The sequence below is a fragment of the Macaca nemestrina genome, chromosome 14 (assembly GCF_043159975.1).
Source record: "Macaca nemestrina isolate mMacNem1 chromosome 14, mMacNem.hap1, whole genome shotgun sequence".
NCBI lineage: Eukaryota > Metazoa > Chordata > Mammalia > Primates > Cercopithecidae > Macaca > Macaca nemestrina.
In genome coordinates this window covers 437,430-463,035 of record NC_092138.1, presented here as the reverse complement: position 1 = coordinate 463,035, position 25,606 = coordinate 437,430, and the positions used below count along the sequence as shown (strand labels likewise).

Here is a 25,606-nt window from a genome sequence, read left to right as displayed (position 1 = left end):
CGTGATCCGCCCGTCTCGGCCTCCCAAAGTGCTGGGATTACAGGCTTGAGCCACCGCGCCCGGCCTGAGTTGTAAGAGTTCTTTATGTATTCTGAATACAAGTCCCTTATCAGATATATGATTTGCAAATATTACCTCCCATTCTGTAGGTTGTCTTTTTATTTTCTTGATGGGGTTGTCTGTCACACAAAAGTTTTTAATTTTGATGCCGTCCAATCTACTGATTCTTTTTCCCTTTGGTTGCTTACGCTTTCAGTGTCCAGCATGTAAGAAACTATTGCCTAATCCAAGATCATGAAGATTTACGTCTACATTTTTTCTACTCATTTTATAATTTTAGCTTTTATATTCGGGTATTTGATCCATTTTGAATCAATATGTTATTATCTTTGATGCTACTGTAAAGGATTTTTTGTTTTTTTTTGAGACAGAGTCTTACTGTGTCCCTCAGGCTGGAGTGCAATGGCATGACCCCGGCTCACTGCAACTTCCGCCTCCCAGGTTCAAGTGATGTAAATGAATTTTTCTTAATTTAATTTTCAGATTATTCTTAGTGTATAGAAATACAGCTAACTTTTGTATGTTGATCCTATATCTCACAACTTTACTGAACGTGTTTATTAGCTCTAATTATTTTTTGGAGGATTAGTTAGGATTTACTCCACATAAGATCATGTCTACAAATAGAGACAGTTTTACTTCTTCCTTTCCAATCTGGATGCCTTGTAGTTCACTTTTGTGCCTAAGCACCCCGGCTCTAACCTCCAGTACAATATTGAACAGTACAGTCCCTGTTCCTTATTCCTTCTGTCCTCAACTATTGACTTGAAAGGGGCAAGAACTCCTGTAAAGCGGAATTGTACCATCTAGCAGGACGTTCTGCTTTCACGTCTTTGCGGCAGGTCCAGCAGAATACCTGTACAGTTTTGTCATCCATTCTAGATCAAGACTGTTGGCCAAAACACAAACTAAATGGTAGGAAAAGGGGCACAGGAAGCAAGCAAATACTCTGGAACAAAGTCAGTTTGGCATTACAGGAGAAAGCGCTCACTGGAGGAGAGTGTCTCTGAATGGGCAACTAACGCTCATTAGCTGAGCGTGTAATGTACATAGTGACTCTTCCGATTGGCTGAGTGCAGAAGATATCCTTACGATGGGCAAAGTAAGAGTGGATTATTATGGATTGGCATATGTACATCAATAATTTTGTAGGAAATATTTCATAGTCAAATAGCATTAGAATGAATCAGTGCTACACAGAGCAGCAGTATGGAAGTATGCACGTACACTTACAAAATTTACTTTCCCGATTCACAAGAAAACAGTAGCAGTAATTATCTTTGGGTAAGTGACTACAGAGGTAGTAAATGGAATTTTATACTTTTCTAAACTGTTTGAATTTTCTTACTACGTGCTTTAATTTTTGAAAAAAAAAAAAATTAACCAAAGTTAACTAACTGGTGATTATGAAATGCCTTGCTTTTTCATGTTTTTCTATAACAAAAAAAAGACCCTACTAAATGTTATTGCAAAAATGAAACACCAAGTACTGTAAATATGTAATTAGGGGTCTATGGAGAATTCTCTCCCCCTTGGAAAGACCTGAGTCTGACTAACCAGGGAATGGTCTGGAAAAACAAAGAGGAAAGGTTATTTGAGTTCAATTATTCAGGACATGCCTGTCATCTTTGCTGTTTAAAAGAGCTGAGAGCTGAGGGTGTCCCTCTAACAGGAAACAAACTGAGTGGGCAGCTCAGGCGGGTAGAGTTGGCCTTTGAAACAGGAAAGGGCAGGGTCCGTGTCTGGCTAGCTGAGACCTCTAAAGGTTTTCAGAAAATGCTGGCATAGGTAAAGCATCCTCCCATCAGGAACAGGTAGAAACACTCTTCACAGCTCGCTTGTTAGTGCATGTGGTTCAAACAAAACAACCAGACAGAGGAGTGGGTGGGGGATCCCACGTGCCTGAGGGATAGAGGGACACACAGTGGAGACCTCAGGAGAGGCGCAGGCCGACGGTCAGGTAGGAACTCTCGAAGGCCATAAAGGCAAGAACTTTCTTCTGCTCCGGACTGTGGTGAGATTACGAACAGAGGCCAGAGGAGCTTTACACAGACAAGTCAGCAGGCACACGAGGGTCGCCCTTCAGAGGGGCTGGACTAGATGTAGGTTCCAGAAGGGAAGTGTTAGAAGTGCTGCCCGTTCAGTTCTTACCTCTAGCATCTCTGTTTTTTTTTTTTTTTTTTTTTTTTTTGAGACGGAGTCTCGCTCTGTCACCCAGGCTGGAGTGCAGTGGCCGGATCTCAGCTCACTGCAAGCTCCGCCTCCCGGGTTCACGCCATTCTCCTGCCTCAGCCTCCCGAGTAGCTGGGACTATAGGCGCCCGCCACCTCGCCCGGCTAGTTTTTTGTATTTTTTAGTAGAGACGGGGTTTCACCGTGTTAGCCAGGATGGTCTCGATCTCCTGACCTCGTGATCCGCCGGTCTCGGCCTCCCAAAGTGCTGGGATTACAGGCGTGAGCCACCGCGCCCGGCCTTGAGCATCTCTGTTGAACTGTCAGGCTTTTTCCTTTTAAGCCTATGTTCTACGTGTGTGACCAGGCACTCTTGCACTGTTTTTTGTTTTTTTTTTTTAACATTCTCTTAATTAGTAAAATTAACTTTTTGAACATTCCACCCAATTACGTTTGTCACGAGGGGAGGGAGGTGTTTCCATGTTCTGGTTGGTAAACAGACAGGAGCAGATGCCTTGTGTGGTCCCCAGGGACGGGCGGCAGCAGGGATAGGGGTGGCCCAGCCCCAGAGCCTTGCGGACATGAGGGGACGAGCCAGGCTGAGGAAATCAGAACAAGCCAGGAGGGGCAGTGGGGCTGGCTGTGGGGGCTGCGTCCTTGTGCCCTCTGCCACTTGACAAACCTCTTCCAAGTGCCGGAGGACACAGATGACAGCATCAAACATGTGTTAAGTATTTACCTGAACTGTAGGAAGTTGCCCTATTCTATTCTATTCTATTCTATTTTTTGAGATGGAGTCTCACTTTGCTGCCCAGGCTGGACTGCAGTCTTAGCTCACTTCAACCTCTGCCTCTCAGGTTCAAGAAATTCTCATGCCTCAGCCTTCTGAGTAGCTAGGATTATAGGCATGCCACCACGACTGGCTAATTTGTGTATTTAGTGGAGATGGAGTCTCACCATGTTGACCAGGCTGATCTCGAACTCCTGACCTCAAGTGATCTGCCGGCCTCGGCCTCCCAAAGTGCTGGGATTACAGGCATGAGCCACCGCGCCTGGCCCTGAAAATATTCATTTTAGATCCACCAAAACAGCAATTCCCTGTGATTCACCTTAACACACGTGTTCTAAATGGTTTGCATGTATTCACTGCATTTATTCCTCACGTCCACCTACAAGGTAGAAACTATTGTGTTATCATCCCTGTTTTACAGCTAAGGGGACTAAAGCTAAGTGTGGTTGAGTAACTCTCTCAAGGTCACACAGCAAATGTGTGTAAAGGTTGAGTATTCTTTATCCAAAATATTTGGAACCAGAAGTGTTTCGGACTTCCGATATTTCTGGATTTTGGAATATTTGCATACAAATGAAATATCTTGGGGATGGCACCCAAGTCAAAATACAAATTTATTTATGTTTCATATATAGTTGGTCTTCCCAGTCCTCAGGTTCTCCATGTTTGGATTCAATCAACTGCAGATTCAACCAGCCTCAGATTGAAAATATAATACTCCAGGGATGTGGAACCACCGGATACAAAGGACCAGCCTTCCCACAAGGCTGACTGTGCATCCTGAGATTGTGGTGGGGGCAGTCCTGGAACCAGCGCCCCGAGGATACTGAGTACACGTTATACACACAGCCTGAAGGTAGTTTTTCTTTGTTTGTTTTTGAGACGGAGTCTCACTCTGTCCCCCAGGCTGGAGTGCAAAAGTGGCGTGATCTCCACTCACTGCAAGCTCCGCCTCCCGGGTTCACGCCATTCTCCTGCCTCAGCCTCCCGAGTAGCTGGGACCACGGGCGCCGCCACCTCGCCCGGCTAGTTTTTTTTTTTTAGTAGAGATGGGGTTTCACCGGGTTAGCCGGGATGGTCTTGATCTCCTGACCTCGTGATCCGCCCGCCTAGGCCTCTCAAAGTGCTGGGATTACAGGCATGAGCCACCGTGCCCAGCCGCTTGAAGGTAATTTTATACATTATTTTAAATAATTTTGTATATGAAACAAAGTTTTGACCGGGACCCACCATCACATGAGATCAGGTATGAAATTATGAAATTTCCCATTAGTGGTCACGTTGGTGCTCAGGAAGTTTGTTGAGATTTTCAGATTAGAAATTCTCAGCCTGTAGCAGACTCAGAACTCATCCAGGCAGCTATTCTCAGAACCCCGTCCTGCCGTCCTGGGTTGAGACCAAGGGCGGGTGAGCTCTGGAGTGGAACCCAACCCGTATCCTCAGATGATGCCTCCCTAAAGCATGGCAGGATCAGGCAGACCTTGGCCAAGGAGGAACATGGGCTGCTGCCTTGCCCTCTTTTCAAACCCTACAAACATCAGGGAACCCCCGAATTTAACCTCTCTTTGGATGGGTCGATCCCTATAGACAATGGGGATGGCTTTACACTGTATTATTAGAAGGCTTCTTCTTTTTTTTTTGACATGAAGTCTCGCTCTGTCACCCAGGCCGGAGTGGCATGATCTCAGCTCACTGCAACCTCCACCTCCCGGGTTCAAGCAATTCTCCTGTCTCAGCCTACCAAGTAGGTAGGATTACAGGCGGCTGCCACCATGCCCGGCTAATTTTTGTATTTTTAGTAGAGAGGGGGTTTCACCATATTGGCCAGGCTGGTCTTGACCTCCTGACCTCATGATCCAGCCGCCTTAGCCTCCCAAAGTGCTGGGATTAGAGGCGTGAGCCACCGCGCCCAGCCTAGAAGCCTTCTTTTTTTTTGATAGCCCGTTTTTGATGCCTGCAAATGAATAACTCAGTCAGATCCTTAGGCCAACCAAGGTCTTCTGAACTTATGCCTCTGTACCTCACATAGCCACCTGATTGCATCTGTCCTCTAGACTCTTTCTCTCTGATCACACGTCATCCCAAACACTCTATTCTCTAGACTCTTTGATCACACGTCATCCCAAATGCTCTGTCCTCTAGACTCTTTCTCTTTGATCACACGTCATCCCAAACGCTCTGTCCTCTAGACTCTTTCTCTTTGATCACACGTCATCCCAAACGCTCTGTCCTCTAGACTCTTTCTCTTTGATCACACGTCATCCCAAACGCTCTGTCCTCTAGACTCTTTCTCTTTGAACACACGTCGTCCCAAACGCTGTTCTCTAGACTCTCTTTGATCACACGTCATCCCAAACGCTGTTCTCTAGACTCTTTCTCTGTGATCACACGTCATCCCAAACACTCTATTCTCTAGACTCTTTGACCACACGTCATCCCAAACGCTCTGTCCTCTAGACTCTTTCTCTTTGATCACACGTCATCCCAAATGCTCTGTCCTCTAGACTCTTTCTCTTTGAACACACGTCATCCCACTCTCTTTGATCACACGTCATCCCAAACGCTCTGTCCTCTAGACTCTTTCTCTTTGATCACACGTCATCCCAAATGCTGTTCTCTAGACTCTTTCTCTCTGATCACACGTCATCCCAAACGCTCTATTCTCTAGACTCTCTGATCACACGTCGTCCCAAACGCTCTGTTCTCCAGACTCTCTCTTTGATCACACATCATCCCAAATGCTCTGTTCTCTAGACTCTTTCTCTTTGATCACATTGTCATCCCAAACGCTCTGTTCTCTAGACTCTTTCTCTTTGATCACACGTCATCCCAAACGCTCTGTTCTCTAGACTCTTTCTCTTTGATCACACGTCGTCCCAAACGTTAGGTAATCTTCCCAGAACTCTACTTGCATTATGTCATTCTTGGAACTTAAAATACCTCACCATTACCCGGAGGATCACATGCGAGTTCTTGAATTTGGCATCTGAGGAGCTCCATGACAGTCTAGCCTTGCCTGGCCCACCTTCAGTCTCACGGGTTCTTTTTGTGGCTGTCCTCTCCAGCAAGTCCATTCTCATGTTAATGTCCACATCCACAATCCATTCCTTTTTATGCCTACCAGGCTTTGCTCCTTGAATTCCTCTCCCTCTGCCTCTTCACCAATCTCAGTGGTATCCTTTCTTACTATCCCAGCTCACGCCTCACATCCTCTCTGTAGCCCTTTCTAACTAAACCTGTCAACAGCCAACTCTCCGTTCTTAAACTCTGTGGATGTAGCCTAGGATTACCTATCTACCTTGTGACCAGTATTTCGGCTCTCCAAATAATGTATAAAGAACCTCAGGGACAGAGATCATGTCTACAAGATTCATTTTTCAGCACTTACGGGGCACCCTCTCCGTGCCAAGCACTGTGGTGCACTGAGAAACACGACATGGTCCCTAGGGACGAAAGTCTGCAGGTCAGAAGAGAGAGATGTATTAGGTTGGACCACATGAAATTGTTTTTGGCCGGGCGCGGTGGCTCACACCTGTGATCCCAGCACTTTGGGAGGCCGAGGTGGGCCGATCACGAGGTTGGGAAATCGAGACCATCCTGGCTAACACGGTGAAACCCCATCTCCACTAAAAATACAAAAAATTAGCTGGGTGTGGTGGCAGGTGCCTGTAGTCCCAGCTATTCAGGAGGCTGAGGCAGGAGAATCGCTTGAACCCAGGGAGGCAGAAGTTGCAGTGAGCTAAGACCACGCCACTGCACTCCAGACTGGGTGACAGAGCGAGACTCCGTTTCAAAACAGAAATTATTTTTATAGGGCGAAAATGATCAAATCTTGACAATTTAATGTGGTAAACATAAAGAGAATTATGAAATCATGTAGTCAGAACAGAGAGGGACAGAGAAGAGAGCCTAGGAGTGCAGAGGAGGGACGGCAGCTTACGTTAGGAAAAGGTCTGAGACTTTCTGGGAAGGCAATGCAGCCTGTGCTGAGTCACAGTGATGAGTCATAATGATATGGAATTATGCAGCAAGGCAAGGATATTCTAAATAGAGACAACATTTTAAAAAGGCATGGAGGTAAGAAAGAGCAGGCAGATGGTACGAGCTATGGCTGAATTGGGTTCCCCCAAATTTATATGTTGGAGCCATGTCCCCTGGTACCTCAGAATATGACTGTCTTTGGAGACAGGGCAGTTGAGGGCTTCAAGGGGTGGTTAAATTAAAATGAGGCTGTCAGGGTGGGCCTATTCCAATGTGACTAGTGTCCCTTAGGAAGAGCAGATTAAGACATACAGAGGGACACAAGGGACATGCAGACGCAGAGAAAAGGTCACGTGAGGACACAGCGAGACGGTGGCTGTCACACTGTGGAGTGTGTATTTGGTTTTTGTCCTCATCTCCCAGCATATAATTCCTAAAATCCTCTGGATCTTCACAATTTTGCCTTTGCATGCTAAGGAGTGGATGGGTGGCTGGCAGCCCCTAGGTAGCCTCAGGAGGAGCTGTCACCAGAAAGACCAAGGCAGCATTAGACGGCTGGGACTTGCAGCCCCGCCCCCAATCTCCAGGGAGGGGATGGGGGTAAAGGTCAAGTTGACCAGCAAAGGCCAGTGGTTTGATGAATCATGTCTGTAAAGCGAAGCCTCCATAAAAACCCAAAAGGACAGCGTCGTGAGAGCTTCTGGACAGCTGAACACGGGGGGGGCACATCTGGGAGGGCCGGGAAGCCTCACGCCCCTTCCCTCATACCTCACCCTGCGCATCTCTCCACCTGCACCCCGTGTAGTATCTTTATAATAAATGAGTAAATGTGAGTGTTTCCCTGGGTTTCGGGAACTGCTCTAGCAAATCCCAATGCACCAGCCGTGGGAACCCCAATTTATAGCTGTTGGTCAAAAGCACAGGGTAGACAACCTGGGGGAGGTGGAGGGCAGTCGGGGGAACGCGCCCTCACCCTGCGGGATCTGACGCTCTGGACAGTGTCAGAATCACACTCAACCAGGGGACACCCAGCTGCTGCCCACTACAGAAGTGATTGCTTGCTTGGTGTGTGGGGAAACTTCCCACACATTTGGCCACAGAAGTCTTCTGTGTTGATGGCTGTGGGGTGAGAGCAGATGAAAAGCAGTTTGTTTTTTCTGCTCAGTGACTGCAAGCCAGGGAGTGAGGGCTCAGAAGAAACCAAATCTGTCAACACCTTGATGTGGGGCTCCTGGCCTCCAGACTGTGGGAAGATAAATCTGTGCTGGCCTTTGGTCACTTATTATGGCAGCCTGAGCTGACTACCACAGTAGGGGTCTCTGAGCTACCCGGAGGGAGAGGGTAAAGCAAAGAACGACAAGAGATGAGACGGGGGACAGAGGTGATGTGCAGGGACTCGCATGCCACACCAAGGGGCTTGAAGATTTTCCTGCAGGTGAGGGGAAGCTTTTGGAGAGTTTTAGCAAGGAGGTGGCAGAACCATGAGGTTCTTGTACGGAGAACTCTCTGGTGGCAGCAAGGAAGGGCAAGACCAGAAGTAGAAAGCACTCCGGGGCTGCTGGACTGCTACAAGCACGTGGGGAAGAGACAGGGGGTGGTATTGGGGTGGAGAAGAGGGGTTGAATTGAGGAAATCCTGAGGAGATGAAATTGGCAGTTGTTAGCAATGGCTCCCAGGGGAGGAGTGAAGGAGAGGCAGGAACTGGAGCTCCCAGGCTCTTACCCTGCTGTGGGTGGACCTGTGCCACCAGTTCAGCACTATGGGAGGGGAGCAAATGAAGCGAGGTAGAGGGGATGACCAGTACAAGATGCCTGCGGGGTAATCAGGAGAGATGTCAACAGGGAGTTAAGCATTCACACTTGGTCTTTAGAGAGAGTGCAGCTGCCAATGGAGACTTGGGAGCCTTTGGCTTAAAAGGGGGTATGGCCAGCCATGCCCACACCCCACCTGTGTGCACAGCAGCCCTTGGCATGGCCCTTGGGTGGCCCTGGGCTTGCCTGAGCCTGTCTTTCCCATGAACACAAGCGGCTGGAAGCACCTGGGACTGTACAGTTCTCCAACCAATGAGATGAGTGCAGGGCACATGCACCCTGGGGGTCCACTGCCCGATGGGAACAACCGAGAGTGACCCATGCTTCCTGCAGAGTAACCCTGCGTGACCCGGCCTGATGTCACGGCACCATGGCTTGGCCTCCTCTTCTCACTTCCATTTTCCTTCCCTTTCCACCTCCTGGGAACATATATATTAGTCTGTTCCTGAATTGCCATAAATACCTGAGACTGGGTACTTTATAAAGAAAAGAGGTTTAACTGGCTCACGGTTCCGCAGGTTGTACAGGAAGCATGATGCTGGCATCTGCTCAGCTCCTGGGGAGGCCTTAGGAATCTTACAATTATGGCAGAAGGCAAAGGGGAAGCAGGACATCTTACAGGGCTGGGGCGGGAGGGAGAGAGTTGGTGGGGGAAGGTGCCACACACTTGTAAACAACCAGAGCTTGTGAGAACTCACGCGTGATTGTGACCACAGCACCAAGGGGGATGGTGTTAAACCATGACAAACTACCTCCCACCAGGCCCCACCTCCAACACTGGGGATTACAATTCAGCATGAGGTTTGGGCAGGGACACAGAGCCAAACCGTATCGGAACAATTCCTAGTGAATGTCTGTCCCATATGCCTTGTGTCAGGGTCTGCACCTGGGGAACCCCACCTAAGACGGGGGTTCAGAGGAGACCAGTCTGGGAGGACATGCAGCCGAGTGTGGAGGCCCGAGGAAGACCAGCTCGGAAGACGCGGGTAGGCAAAGGGCAGACCTTGAAGGAGATGGAGGAGGAATGACAAAGGGGCAAGAAGAGTCAGGCGAGGGACTGCCACAAAAGCCAGTGACAGAAACTTCCAGAAGAGCTGTCAACAGTACCAAACAAAGCAGAGAAGTCTCATAAGATTAAAAATAAAATTTGCTTCCAGAATCTGGTGACTGTCAGGGTACAATGCGCCAAGGAAAAAACAGTTTCCCTACACTGGTGAGAGCAGAAAGCAGATTCCAGGACTGGCAGTTTTAAGAGCTGTGGGAATGGAGACAAGTGTTTGGCTAATTAGATGAGTGTGCAGCAGTTTAAAGGAGAGATTATTACGGATAGGAGAGGCCGGGCACGGTGGCTCGCCCCTGTGGTCCCAGCTACTGGCGAGGCTGAGGCGACAGGATCACCTGAGCCCGGGAGGCAGAGGCTGTAGTGAGCCGAAGTTGCGCCACTGAACTCCAGCCTGAGCAACAGAGCTAGACTCTGTCTCCAAAAAAAAAAGATAGGAGAAGTGTGAGCATAGTTAGCAGAGAGAGGGAGAGGAAAGGAGGGAGGGCTGAGGACAGAGGGCCGTGGGTGGCAACGGAGCCAGGTCCTGGTGGAGGAGGGCCCCAGGTAGCTGGTGCACTGGGCAGGGGCCCCGGGACATTTCCCTTTTGGAGCTTGCCCCACCAAAGCAGATGAAACTGAGATTTTCCTGTCTCCTTACCAGACTCTTCCTCGAAGCCCGCAAGCTTTGAATTTAAAAATAAGATGGTATGAATCAATAAAAATGTAGCTAATTAAATTCAGGTATGAATGCCATATTAAAATAGAAGGATATGGCTGGCTTTCATCAAGAGAATTAAAAAGGACTGCCTGCCCTTCTTGGTCGGCAACAAGACCCCACCAGGTAATCCATCAAAAAGAAGCTCCGGTGACACACAAAGGTGACTGGACACTTATTCTAGGCTCTCACCACCGTCATGCCTGTGGGTGCCCCCAAAGAACTACTGTCCCCCCTGACAGGACACGGTCCAAAGTGACGAGCGCCTCGTTTTCCATTCCTCCTTCCCCTTCTTCCTCAGGGGCAGAGGGTTCAATTCTACGAAACTATCAAGCCACAGGCACTAGTCTAGCTCTACCCTGAAACTAGCAATTCATCTTTAGCCACATCAAGGCAGACAGGATGTCACTTGGGCACTGAGAGGTTGGGGTAGATACGGATGTAGCTGTGTTTACAGAATCAAAAGAAGAGCGTGGCTGACGGCCTCCATTTTCCCAGCAGAGCAGGAGGCAAGAGAAGGCAGGGGGAACAGGAAGGTCTGGAATAAACACTGAAGGCCTGGGAGAAGGGAGCTGGCCCAGGAAGAGTAAAAGGATTTATTCTTGGCCCTGCTAGAGGCTTCCGATCTCGAGAGAGAGGAGCAGCAGAGGAAGGGGAACCCGGGGGCTGGAAGCGAGTATACGACTGCACCCAGGGATGCTCCAAGGAGGACACAGCTTTCCCACGAGGCAGGCTGGGGTCCCTGCGAATACACGTGTCCCCACATGCAGGTGGAAAAGACTGCTGTGTTCTTTGGGGATTAGAAATAAAAATTTTGAGCAAAATTTTAGAGGTGAAAACATCAAGTATATGGAGAAGGCTTACACACAGAAGACTTAATAAAAAACGTCTTCCTGCCGGGCGTGGTGGCTCATGCCTGTAATCCCAGCGCTTCTGGAGGCCCAGGCGGGGAGATCATGAGGTCAGGAGATCGAGGTCAGGAGATCGAGACCATCCTGGCTAACAGGGTGAAACCCTATCTCTATTAAAAACACACACACACACACACACAAACTAGCCGGGCGAGGTGGCGGCGCCTGTAGTCCCAGCTACTCGGGGGGCTGAGGCAGGAGAATGGCGGGAACCCGGGAGGTGGAGCTTGCAGTGAGCCGAGATCGCGCCACTGCACTGCACCGCAGCCTGGGGGACAGAGCGAGACTCCGTCTCCAAAAAAAAAAAAATAATAATAAAATAAAATAAAAATAAAAATGAAAAAAGGCTTCCTAGTTTAAGTGGAATGTACAGTGCTTCAGCATCACACGAGTTCACAGCACTTGTGGCATGCAGGGTTTATTTGGCTGTGGATAGGGTTCCATACTTGGGGTTTTTCCCCTGTTATTAAGGGATGTTTTTGCGATCAAGGGATGAGGCATTCAGGAGGAAGGTTAGGGGAAGATGCTGGCATTTATCTAGTATTGTATCAAAGTGGAGGCAGCAGCTAAGATTAAGAGTTCCACAGACTCCTGCCTGTCAGCACCTCCTTAAAGCGATACATTTTAATGTTTTTCTCAGCAGGAGCTTGACTTTAACAATGAATCCAGACAAAAAGGGAAGACATAATAAATCACAAACGATAAAAACCAACAGAGATTTCTTCTGACCCTGCCACCTTAGCTCTTCCATCCCTGGGGCCTGTCACAGTGTGCTGACTGAAAGCACTTAGGCAGAAGCTGCCGGAATCCAGCTGCACCCTGGAGACAGGAGGCATGGCGGGCCTTTCAGAAGCCCCGTGCATCTCCGGCTAGAGCCGCCACCGCTGCACAGGTCAGGAGGGGACCTTGTAGGCAGGGGACGGATGACAGGAGAGAGCTGAGCAGTGGCAGGGCAGAAAGGAACACTGAAAGCAGACTGCCTGGGGAAGAGTTCTGTCCGGGGCCAGAGAGGAGAGGAAGAGTCTGGGAGAGTCCTCGGGGTCTCATGTGTGGAAAAGACAACTTCAATAATTAACAAATGAAAAGTGGCATGTGATCCCTGACATTTCGAAACTGAGCAGATCGTCTTGCCTCAGAAGTCTGTAGCCACATTACAGGCTCTCCAGCCAATGAAGGCTGAGAAGGCCAGGAAAACACAAGAAACCTGTAACGAATGACTTACCAGCAAGTCAATCTCAGACACATCTGATGCAAAGGAAGCACAACAAAGTCCATCTAAGAAACATCTGGGCCGGACACAGTGGCTCAGCCTGTAATCCCACCACTGTGGGAGGCCGAGGCGGGCGGATCACCTGAGGTCAGGAGTTCGAGACCAGCCTGGCCAACATGGTGAAACCCCGTCTCTACCAAAAATATAAAAATGAGCCAGGCATGGTGGCACCTGCCTATAGTCCCAGCTACTTGGGAGGCTGAGGCAGGAGAATCCCTTGAACCCAGAAGGCAGAGGTTGTAATGAGCAGAGATCACGCCACTGCACACCAGCCTGGGCAACAGAGCAAGACTGTGTCAAGAAAAAAAAGAAAAAAAAGAGAAGAAAGAAAAGAAAAGAAAAGCAGAAACATTTGGTGAGACCGCGACTCAGTGGGTGGATGGAAGGCACAAATGGAAAGCTGTTCTTATCAATTACTGAAATTAATAAATCATTGCCAAACAAAATTTTAGTTTTTCTCTTCTCACTTTGTTAATGCTCCACTATCTATAATCAAGAGAATGTTGAGTTTTCCTTTTTCTCAGTATCTCTTAAAATAATAAGACACATGCTTCATGTGTGAAAAGACAAAAGACGCCTGGACTAAGCATACATTTCACCCTGACCTGTATGTCCTTCCAGAGCCCAAGATTCCTGCAGGTTTCTGTTTTGTTTTGTTTTGTTTTGTTTTGTTTTGTTTTGTTTTAAATGCAACTAAATGCTCTCTCAGTTCCCTGAAACAGGAATGTGGTATAGGGAAACAGAAGAGTTTCAGTCCCTGGGTTTAAATCCCTGTTCTCTTCTTTATCAGCCAGAGGAGGTTAGACATCTTATTCAGTCTTTCTGAGCCTTGGGCCATTGAAGTGGAGACTGTTAACCTGCCAGCAAGAGAGGTGAGGAAGGAATGGCCACAGGGGCAGAGGGAACTCAAGGAGAGTAAGACACACAGAAGCCAGGAGGAGAAAGTGCTTCAAGGAGAAAGCATTTTTAGGAGACTGGTCAGACATGTTGAACAGTGTGGCAAAGATCTCAAGAGAAGTTTCCACTGTGTCCGCCAACATGTGGAAACCTATTGAGACATAAACTCAGACTTTTACATTGTTCTGGTCCATCATTTCAAGACCATGGGGCATCTTGGAAGAAAAAACAAGATAGCACCTCTGATTGTTTTTAAGGGACTTCTTTCCCAAGGTCTCGTTGAAAACAAAATCTGAGAACAAATTTTTACAAGTCTGGTTCTTCCTTTTACTTTCAATAATTTCCAGGTTCTCTGAGTCCATTTCAGGGAGAATTCTAGGGGATGGGAGTGAACGAGACTTAGACTATATAATTCAGGGCAGGTTCGGACACATTTCCTCCTCATTGTAAGTGCATCTGATAACAGTATTTTCCTTACTGATGTGCAATAAGCCTTTCAAATGCAGTCAATTCATGGTTAGCCTAAATTTAGGCAAACAAAATTTCTGAACACTAAGACAAAGAAAAGCAAATGCCATAAAAAGCCGTCTAGCACAAAGGTCTAAAAATACTAGATTGTTCTCCCAGCTCCACACACAAAGGAAAAGATCTTGGCCATCAGAAGCTGGGCTGACTCAGGCTCCAGGGAAGCCAGAGATGAGGCCCTCCTCGTGTGTGAACCGACTTCCCAGGGTGCGGTCTAACTTGCTTACAAGTTGGAAACACAGTTCATCAAAACTCACCTTCATTATGATACCTCTACCCCCCACTGAAGGACTACGGTTATGCAGAACCAAAGGGATCAAAGGGACTTAGAGACGTGGAGAATGGAGATGACCTCTCAGGTGGAGGGCCCGAGCCTTTGAGGGTGAAGGGATCTGCGCAGTGAGGCGGCTCATCGGTAAGCATGCTCCTGGGCGCCCAACTGAAAGCAAACCTCTCTGGCCCTCATGTCCCTCTGCTGCCTTTCCAGTTCTGCTTCCTGGGCCAGCACAACCCGTCTCACGGAGCCTACAGTCACCAGCCCCGCTTCCTGTCCACTTCAGCCTGGCTTCCTTCTCCACCACCCATGTCGTCCCACTTCTCTCTCCTTCACCCCCTTCATCCCCCAGGCAGCTGCCAACATCAGCCACTCCCACCTGCTTGCCTCAGCTTCTTTTCTGGCCTCCATGGCCCTGGAGCCCTGATTTTCTCTGGGGAAACACGTAACGGTTTCCCTAGATTCCTCTGCTGGCTCCCCCTCTTCCCCGTGACCTCTTCTCTCACTCTCCTCTCTCCCTGGGGACTCCACTGTGTTCAGGATTTAAGGGGTTTTACAGGCTCAATGTTCCAGCCTCTCCAGTGAGCTCCGGACTTGCAGTCTCCCAAGTTCATCCTATTGAATATCTGTTGGTCATCACAAACTTAACACATGCAAAGCTGGAAACTTCACTTTCCTTCCAAGCTCCTCCCCATGTCTTTACCATCACATAAATGGGATCACCATCTACCCAACTGTTCAACTCAAAAAACCTCAAAGTCATTCTGGATACATTCATTTTCCTCTTCTCCACATTCAATCAACCAAGGCCTGCTGGTTCCATGGCCAAAACACATTTCAAATAGGTCTGCGTCTTGCATCTGTCACCGGCACCCCAGGGCCTCTCGCATGGACTACTACTGCGAGGCTGCAACCGTTCTGCTGGCTTTCCGTCGGCTGCCTGTGGTGCTCTCCACACAGCTGCGCTGCACAAACACTGAGCGGATCACACACCTTCCTGCCGAAGGCCCCAGAGCAGCTTCCGAGAACCTGGAGAAAGGCTCGTGGGACCTGGCTCCTGCCTGCCTCTCTTGCCCCTGCCCTCAGTCCCCTTTCCAGCCACACTGCCCTTCTTTCTATCCCTAAGGCACACTAAGGCTTTTCCCGCCTCAGCCAGGCTACGTCCAAGGCAGCTCATTTTCAGAGAGAAACCCCCCCACCTCCTGATGTGCCACCCTCCAGTCAGTATGGACATCACCGAGCAGTCCGCTCACAGCGCCGCGCACCACCTGTGACCGGCCAGTACATGCAGCGATGTCCCTGCTAAGTGGAAGCTCCATGAGAGCAGGGGCCGTGTCCACGGTGGCCATAGGGGCAGCTGTCCTGCCTGGCTCAGTCAGCACTGGCCGAGGGAACAGATGCTGGAACAGTGGCTTTGAGGCGGGAACACAGGTCTCCTGGCTCCTGGCCCGCTCCACTTCCCTCCACTAGATCTGCCTTTCCGAAACAATGGATGAGTCAACCTGGGAGGCCGCCTTAGCGTGCAAGCGCAGGGAACTTTGCCGTGGGAAGGGTGCAGCTTGCCACACCCGACGTTCTGCAGTGCTGCACAGAAGTCCCGGCCAGCTCTCTCCCACGGGTGCATTTGCGTTAGGCTTCAGTCACAGGCGAAGTGGGGGAGTTCGTTTAAAAACAAACCAAAAAGCAGAACCGTCCAAGGCAGGCTTCTGCCCGGGAAGGTACTCCCGGCACTTTGGGAGGCCGAGGTGGGCAGATCATCTGAGGTCAGGAGTTCAAGACCAGCCCAGCCAACACAGTGAAACTTCGTCTCTACTAAAAACACAAAAATAAATAAATAAATAAATAGCTGAGCGTGATGGTGGGCGCCTGTAATGCCAGCTACTCGGGAAGCTGAGGCAGGAGAATCACTTGAATTTAGGAGTTGGAGTGAGCAGACATCCGCCACTGCACTCCAGCCCGGTGACAGAGTGAGACACCATCTTAAAAAAAAAAAAAGAAGGGGCGAGGAGAGGAGCAGTTCCTGGATGGCCATCCCTCCCCACCTGTTTGATGGCGGATTCCAAGCATCTGACTCTATTCAAGAGGAGGGGTGGACGGAAGCTTCTGTTGCCACAGCAACCGCAGTGCTCCCGGAGCCTAAGCACCAGGTTTCAGATAACCATTTTACAAAGAAAAGGAGCGAAGCAGAGAGGGACACACGTGGAAAAATGGCACGAAATAATCCTGCACATGCCACAAGCCACAGTCTACAAACAAAACTCAGGAGCTGGCCATGGAATCCTCCTGCACGGGGGGCAGCAGAGGCTTCCTGCCGGGCTACGGTGGAAACAAAAGGGCCCATTGACACACACATCTGTGACCACTAAACACTTAGGAATCAATATTTTCCTAAAGATTTTTTTCCCCTTTGGCTTTACAGGGTTACCGTCTGCCAGGCTGCCAAACCCCAACCCTCGCCACGTCCGCAGCCACCACATAAAGTGACTATTAGAACTTCAAACGAAGGATCTGACCCCCGGAAATGGCCTCATGCTAGTTTTTTCCTAAACAGTCACCAGGAAAATGTCGGAAGGCAAATCAAAACACACACCCTGAAAGACTTAGAACATAACCGTCCCATCTGTGGGGACGAGAAGCCCGCCCAGCTCAATTTAAAAAGGAAACCCAGCAGATGTCATCAGTGGCAGGGAGATGTCTGGAAGGAAAGAAGGAACGAGAGGGCTGCAGATCACAACGCAGTTTTACCTTAACACCTGCATCTCCGCGGGGGAGCTCTGCATCTCATCCTGGAGGCGACGCCAGCGCAGGCAGGCCCTCAGTTCCTGCTGCTCCCGGGCCTCGTGGGGGGCCAGCTGCTCAGACACAGACACAGACACACATGCACAAAACACCGTCACTGTTGTGGTGCTGGTGAAATGGCTTGCTTGGTTTCAATGGGGGACAACATAGCCTGCCCCGCGCTCTCACCTTGCTTCCATCAGAACCCTAAAGGCCACCGGAGCCTCTTAGTGCCTAAAACAACCAACCAACCGCGCACGCTCGCTTGTGCTGCTGGCAGTGGAGCCGGGCCTGCTGTTCGGCGGCGGTTGCCTGGTTCGGGAACCCGCCCATCCCACCAACACACACCTGGTCTGGACAGCGTGGGCTTCCCTTGCGGCCATTTCCACTTGGATCTGTCCTCTTTTCCCGCTTTGTCTTTCTGCACAGGAGGGAAGGCCCCACCGTTCCCCTCCGACGTTCCCCAGCCCTCAATTTTGTTAAGGACTGTTTCCAGCGGGGCCTGCTAATGCAACCCAGATGGTTCTGCGTGCACATAACTACAAGTGCTGCCTGGACTGACTCTGGGGGAGGGGAGGCCGTCACACTGCCCTACTGAGCCAGAACCCACTGCCGTCCCATGGTGTGCTCACTGGGCCACACGGCCCGGACCTCTGTGAGGGAGGGCGGGCAGCAGAGCACCCACTAGGGACGGAAGACGTCTATCCACGAGTGTTTCTGGAAATCAAACGTTCCTGATAATTGCTTCAACAGATATCTACTGAGTCTCTGCCAGGCCCTGGCGACAATACAGACAGGGCCTCGGGGAGCAGCCAGGGGAGGGAGAGATGGCAGGAAAACTAACATCAGAGAGCGGGTAACGGGAGAGGTGACGGGGGAACCCAGATGCCCCCTTGCCCACCAGGGCTTCCTGAGGAGGGGGTGGTGGCAGCGCTGGTGCTCAGGGAGGCAGGAGTCGGCCGGGGAGGAGGGATTTCGGGAAGAGGGAAAGCACTTGCAAGGCACGTCGGGCCAGGCAAGGGTGTGATGTGCTTAGAGAACAGCAAGGCGTACGTCAGACCCAGAGCAGACAACCGTTCTGGGAGGGAGTGAGGTGCAGGGAAGCTGGCCGAGGCCGGATGATCCTCAGACCCCACGTGCCTGCTGTTACGGACTGAACTGCGTCTCCGCAAAATATACGTGTTGAAGGCCTTACCCCGGTGTGACTGTGTTTGGAGACAGGGCCTTTAAGGAGGTCATTAAGGTTAAGTCATGAGTGGGGCCCTAATCCTACAGGGCAGGTGTTCTTCTAAGAAGAGGAAGAGCTAACAGAGTGTTCTTTCTCTCTGCATGCCAGAGGAAAGGCCGTGTGAGAACGCAGAGAAAAAGCAGCTTCTGGCCGTCTGCAAGCGAGGAAGAGTGAGGGACCTCACCAAAAACCAACCCTGTTGGCACCTTGGCCTTGGACCTCCAGCCTCCAGAACCGTGAGAAATAAACGTCTGTTGCTTAAGTCACCCAGTCTCTGGGATTTATTATGGCAGCCCGAGCACACTGCTACGCCTGTGAAGGCCTTTAGACTTTCTCCAGGTTGATGACAAGCTACACCATCCAACCTTGCGACTGACTCAATTCACAGATCCCTGCGGATGCCTCTCTGAGTGGATGGTGGTCTCCATCTCCCTGGGATTTCACACGTCCCCGCACCCCACCCCCAGCCCCGCCACGCTTCCTACTGCTCAGTGCTGCAGGGCACAGTCTCCCAGGCAGCGAGGTGACCCCGGTGACCCCGTCACCCTGTGTCCTCATCCCTGATCTCTGGTGGGGCCTGCGGGCCAAGAGCAGCCCGGGAGGTGGCACACCCACCCCTGCCCCACAGGGTGCTCCCCCACTCCCTGGACGGTCTGAGGCTGGCACTCGCCAGGGCCAGCAACAACTCAGTCTCGCCACTGAAGGGAGAGGTCAGCCTGGCGGACGTGCTCTGGAAACGTCTCAAACTGTGCTGGAATCTAGAACGGCCATTTTGCCTCAGGGGTGTTCATGTTTTCGCATCTTGAAGAGTTACTGCACGTACCTCCGAGGATGATGAGGGGCTGACCCCTATCATGTTAAGGGAAAGGAGCAACAGAGAAAGCTCAGCTCCTGCTGTCCCTTTAGGCTCACAACAGAAGCCACAAAGGCTTTCTGGGCCCGCCCAGGCCTGTCCTCTCCTACCTCGGAATTCTGTCGATACTTGGTGTTTACTTCTCTTTGCAAACTTATCAGTCAAGAGGCAGGACCAAGCCAGCAGACTAAGGAGTGGCCTCCTAGAAGTCTAGGCAGAGGGAAGGCTAAGGAGGAGCACTCTGGGGATGCAGGAGATCAAAGCCGGAGGTGTCATGATCAGACGCCCGGAACGCATGACAACTCCAGGACCAGCTCAGATCGGATCGTCTCAGAAGGGAGGCACTCCAGGGAAGAGATGGTGATAGAGGTACATTCACATTAAACCCCTGCTGAGTGCCTGTGTGTAAGGCGGAGGGAAACACAAAGAGGAAGGGAACAGGTATTTCTTGCACACTCTCCACGTGTCGGGCACTGTGCTAAGCTCATTCACACCTGATCCCATTCACCCCGCAAGCTTCGGCATTCTAATATCCATTCTACAAATGGGGAAACGGAGGTTTGGGGAGGCTACCTAACCGACCTACACTCAGAGCCGGTGAACAGCAGAGCCAGGATCGGAAGTCAGTCTTTCTGACTCGGAGGTTTGGGGAGGCTACCCAACCGACCTACACTCAGAGCCGGTGAACGGCAGAGCCAGGACCGGAAGTCAGTCTTTCTGACTCAGAGCCCAGAGCCTTTTCTGTGTCTGTCATGTGGCCTCTCCTCACAGGACTCCATGTAGCAGCGGACACTGATGAGAACACTGCTGGGTCCATGGCCAGGGTAAGAAAAGCAAGACCCAGCTCCAATTTGAAGCAGTCATAGTCCAGGTACGAGGATAAGGAAATGACATAGTAGAAGGAAAAGAAAACAGAACAATAAGTTTAAAAAGGTAAGTACCACGTACCGTGAGAACCCACAGTGTATAGGAGGGCAGTGCTGAATTGTGAGTCAGGTAATCAGTCTGGGTTATCTAGAGAAGGTGACCTCCAGCTGGTTAGTGAAAAATAAATAAGATTTCAACAGACAAAGGATCTTGAACAATATCATGCAGGTATGCACAAACCTGGGAATTTTGGAAAATGCCAAATAGCACAGTGTATAAGGGACAAGGATGACAGGGGAAAAAGAGTGACCCGCATATTAGGAAGTTGAGGCTGAACATGGTGACTCACACCTGTAATCCCAGCACTTTGGGAGGCCGAGGTGGGCGGATCACGAGGTCAGGAGTTCGAGACCATCCTGGCCAATATGGTGAAACTCTGTCTCTACTAAAAATACAAAAATTAGCCAGGTGTGGTGGCGTGTGCCTGTCATCCCAGCTACTCAGGAGGCTGAGGCAGAACAATCGCTTGAACGCAGGAGGTGGAGGTTGCAGTGAGCCAAGATCGTGCCACTGCACTCCAGCCTGGGCGACAGAGCAAGACTCTGTCTAAAAAAATAAATAAAATAAAATAAAATAAAATAAATAAATTAAATAAATTAGGAACTTGAAAGTAAGCACAAGGCAGTTCAGCTGCTTATTATCCTCACTAGAATGCTTTAAGGTAGAGGTTGCAAACTGGGAGTGTGTGCACCAGGTTTGGCTTCGGGTATGTTTGTCTTGCATGGTATTTTTTAAATTAGTAAACTTCACATAAAAGTTCAGAATTATAAACTACCTTAAAAAACTAATAGTGTAGGTTATATTGAGCCCTCCTCCCTTCACCATGACAACTGGTTAGAGCTGAGCAGCAGCTGTCAGTCTGCCACAGTCCTCACCATTCCCTAATCTATACCACCCCTGCTTCATTCTTCATTTATTACTTGTGAGCAGACATCTGAGATGATTCTGGATTTACGTTTTAATCTCTTTATTTAAAACACACACACACACGACGCACACACACACACAACGCACACACACGCCACCACAATCACAACCACAAAGAAGTGCTTGAGTATGCCATAGCATGACCTCTCTTCACATCTCTGCTCAAATATCTCCTTATCAGAGCGGCCTTCGCTTACTGCTTCTAAAAGAGGACCCGCTGCCCCTCTCTGGGGCTCATTTCTCTCCACAGAAGGAGACGACTGGCCTCCCACACTGGACCCACTGCTGATCCACCTGTCTACTCTCCCCACCTCTAGATTTCACATCCTGTGGGGAGCAGGGGCTTCCCTCGCTTGTTTATGCAGCCATCTCCCCACGACGTCTGTGCCTAGTGCACAGCAGGCCCTCAGTCCACAGCTGCTGGGTGAGCAAATGGCCAGAAACGGAACTTGACTCTGGGCAGTGAGAGGCTTAGGGTCACCTTAACCCACCTGCTGTGCCGCAGCCCAAAACACATCCTCCAAGTGAGAGGCGAAGCCTTCGCTCAACCACTCCTCCGTCCAGTCGCGGGCCCCGAGGGCGAGGCCAAACCAGGCGTGGGCGATTTCGTGGCAGAGGCGGGTCCCACAGAGATGGCTCCCTCCTGTCAAGATGCTCTGAGAGAGGAACATGATGTGTGGGCTGTGGAGAATGGGGGAGAAGATGTACAGAGTCTTGTTAGAGCCTGTCCTCCCGGCCATCCCATGGGGCAGCTTTCCTAGCCTGGCGAGCCTGTTATTATCATGTGCATGCTAGATCATGACTGATAGGCTTGTGGCTTAGATGCTTTCAGACATAAATAAAGCGGCAGTTTAGGTTTCTGGCTGCAGTTCAGGTGGCCGTTTCTGCCAAGCAGTTTTCTCCATCATCAAACGGCTATTACCTGTAATAAGTAACCTGCACCAAAGTTTTACACTCAAAAAAAAAAAAAAAAAAAAAAAATTACAAGGCAGTGGAAGCATTTCCTCTGAAACCTGGACTGTAAAAGAAGAGCAGGTGTGACCATGTGAAGCTTATGCCGTCAGGAGAGAGATCAAAGAAGACCCTTCAGCCAAAAATCTGAGCAGCTTACAAACAAATTGAGAAGTCACACAGAAGGACAGAAAAAGCCGAGAAGAACGGAGCAAAAACGTTCCATTCTGCACGGGGGCCGGCTCTGATGTGAACACACCGGCAGCTGCTGGGGAGGGCCGAGGGTTCCAGGAGGCCCGAGGGTTCCAGGAGGCCCGAATAAAGGCCGCGCCTGTGCAAGGCCAAGCTTTCCGTCGTATCTGCAAGTGCTTATGGACTCACGTGACAGAACAAAAGTGTGCTGAGAGAGAGAAAGAAAGCAGGGAGTTATCCCACCCAGGTGTGCAAACGGCCCCAGGACTGGCACCAGACAGGGAGATTTAGCTAATCTCATTTTCCATACCTTGTGTTAAAACCCAAAATACCACCATTAAAACTGCATAGATGACATGGGAAAAAGGGGAGCTGACGAAAGAGGCCCGTCAAATACCTTCCATGCCTCCTCCTTCAGCAATTATCCTTTTTCCAGGACTTGTTTACAGTCTTCCTAATGAAGAATTTGCCCTTACAAACTCTCTCCTCCTTCAGTTGAACAAAAACAGTTGCGAAACCTTCCAAATTGGGAGACTGTACACACCGGTTCCTCCCTTCAAAAGTCATTTGTTTGCCATCATGTCAGCTCGGCACAAGCCAAGACGGCTCGCAGGTTTTTCTTCCACTCCCACGGCCACCACCGGAGAAAAGCCCACCTTGAGCTCCCTTACACAACATCACCCATTCAGCTCAGAGCTCAGCTGCAATCATGACAGTCACGTCCGCCAAAACAGACAGCTTTCATGTGAAGTAATAACAGGGCAGGCAGGCAAATGAAAAAGCGTCTGCCAGGCGCTCTGAAGAGGACACCAGAAACCCCAGAAATTACAAGTGGAGTTGGGGCACTCAGGACAAAGGCGTGCGATGCAACAGGCACCAACAGTATTGCTCAGAGCACTAACTCGGGGGGAAAAAGGAAGGAAGGAAGAAGCTGAGAGACACAGAAACTAAACTCCCCTAACTGAGAAAGTCACCCCGTCGAGAAGACAAACTGTGCAACCTGGCATTTTCAAGTAAATGGCTCTGGCATGTGCAATGCTACAAAGAAAAGCCACAGAAATGTACCAAGTAAATAACATTCCAGACATACTGCTGGCAGCAGTTCACCCTTTGGGCTAAAACAAAACAGAAGTAACTTCAGGCCTTATAAACAGGCTGGAGGGCAAGCCTGCGTGGGCAGGGTCCGCGGCCAGAGAGACAGACGTGCACGTCCTTCCCGAGACTGGAGGGCGGACTCCGGCCAGGAAGCTTCTGGGAGTGGACGACTGCGAAATCGCTCTGAGACTTCACGGAGAAAAAGCCTCCGCCGTCCGGGGACCTGCCCGCGCTTCTGTGCCAGCGCCGAAGCCTCACCAGGGCCCGCTGATGCAAACATAAAAGGCTGCGAGGGCTGAGGGAAGGCACAATAGCAGCCGTGTGGGGGTGGCACTTCTTTCTCCCACCCTTTCATTTCCCCTTGAGCAGCCCTTGCTGTCTGCACCAGACTCCCCTCCCCACCCTTCAGTGTTCTGGAGACTCCACCTGGCCTGGGTCCATCCTGCTGGCCTCGGGACAGGCCCCGGCGTTGCCAGAATTCCACCTAAACGTCCCCTTTGCCATCTTCAGTCCTTTCTTCGGAGTCGGGGTAAATGCACTTCCCACCGTCCTGAGGGAGGCCAGGCCTGAAGGTCCCGAGCATCCTGCGGCTCGGGAGGAAGGGCGTGAACCGTAGAAATGACCGCACTCTGTGGAAACGACCTTCTCCCTGAAAAGCAGTTTTCCGCCGGGACCCTGACTCGAAAGCCTCCCGGGCCGTGCGGCCTCTGAGCTTGGGTCTGACTTACTGGATACTCTGGGGCTATTTCCCTGTGAAGGAAAAGGCTTCTTTTTAAGCGGAAACCAAACACGTGGATGAGGTTTTGATAACCTTTCTTAGAGGCTGCTGACAAAATTCTGACATAAAAGGACCAACAGAATATTCTCTCAAGGAGAATTTCCTTCCCTCCCTCGGATCCTAAATGTCTGAATTTCTCATGTTAAGTAGATTTAACCTCTTATCTTTTTTTAGACTGCTTTTTTTTCAACGGTGAGTGAAGAAAAGTAATTTTCTTTAGCTCACTTCAAGGAATAATGTTAAGTATTTCTTTCTCAACAGATAATCTATCTCATGTCCACCCTGGAAACAGAATGGACCTGTAGAACACTGCACTCCTACCTCAGCCTCCACTCACCAGCCCAGCCCGGCTCCCCCTCATCCCTGCACCCTGCCCGGCTCCCCCTCATCCCTGCACCCTGCCCGGCTCCCCCTCATCCCTGCACCCGGCCCGGCTCCCCCTCATCCCTGCACCCGGCCCGGCTCCCCCTCATCCCTGCACCCGGCCCGGCTCCCCCTCATCCCTGCACCCGGCCCGGCTCCCCCTCATCCCTGCACGCGGCCCGGCTCCCCCTCATCCCTGCACCCGGCCCGGCTCCCCCTCATCCCTGCACCCGGCCCGGCTCCCCCTCATCCCTGCACCCGGCCCGGCTCCCCCTCATCCCTGCACCCGGCCCGGCTCCTCCTCATCCCTGCACCCGGCCCGGCTCCTCCTCATCCCTGCACGCGGCCCGGCTCCTCCTCATCCCTGTCTTCTTGGAACTATGCTCAGGGTCCGAGCCGGCCTGCCGGTGATCAGTCTTCCCCCTGACAAGGTTCACTGGAAAATTGTTTCTTTTTTTCCCCCTGAAAGAGTCGGTGTCAAATGCCTCTACAAATGCCAGACTGTCGATTCATCACCATTACAGAGAATGGAAGATAATCACTTCAATGACATCTTCATCCTAAAAACGTTTCTTTCATGTTTTTTTTTTAATCACAGTGTACTATTTTTCCCAAATAAGAGATGGGAAGGAAAGTGATATTTCAAATCTCAAAAAGCACAAGCCCTCTCGCTTCTATTCCCCACCATAAATTCTTCTTGGCTCCAAGTGGTGGAGGAGAGGAGGTGGCAGGAGGGGTGGCTTGTGGCTTGCAGCCACACTCCCACGTTGTCACTCCTCCCCAGGAGACCACCTCTGGGGCCGCCTCCGCCGCCGAGGCCAAGCGTGTTGCGCGTCTGCCGCCTTGCCCCTCGAGATTAAAAATATCATGTCTGGTCTGAAAACACTTTCTCAAGGCTGTTCCTGAACGCTACCTACCCACCCAGATTAGAAGGCTGCGTCTGTTAATCTAAAACATGTTTCTAGCAGAGGAGGAAGGAGTGCCTTCATTACTCCCAGAGCTGCTCCCATCCTTCGGGAGGAATTCAGTTTGGAGCGGAAATGGAGAATTTCATCAGATCTTAAGTG

At 50.5% G+C, this 25,606-nt stretch overlaps 1 protein-coding gene across 25 annotated transcripts in view; it reads right to left on the bottom strand.

Annotated features, from left to right (window-relative positions):
• The window catches only part of AOPE (aminopeptidase O (putative)), a 386,190-nt gene that overhangs the window by 166,097 nt on the left and 194,487 nt on the right, over window positions 1-25,606 (bottom strand). For 23 of the 25 annotated variants that reach the window (XR_011612942.1, XR_011612948.1, XR_011612943.1 and 20 more), the window contains 2 exons: window positions 21,652-21,841; window positions 17,193-17,299 (listed from right to left, as the gene is read on the bottom strand). The exons of the other annotated variants lie outside the window; for them this stretch is intronic. Coding sequence is in view for 16 of the 23 variants with exons in the window: in XM_071078740.1 (XP_070934841.1) it covers window positions 17,193-17,299; window positions 21,652-21,841 (297 nt within the window). In the remaining 7 variants the exon portion in view is untranslated. The remainder of the gene's footprint in view (window positions 1-17,192; window positions 17,300-21,651; window positions 21,842-25,606) is intronic. 25 annotated transcript variants of the gene reach the window in all.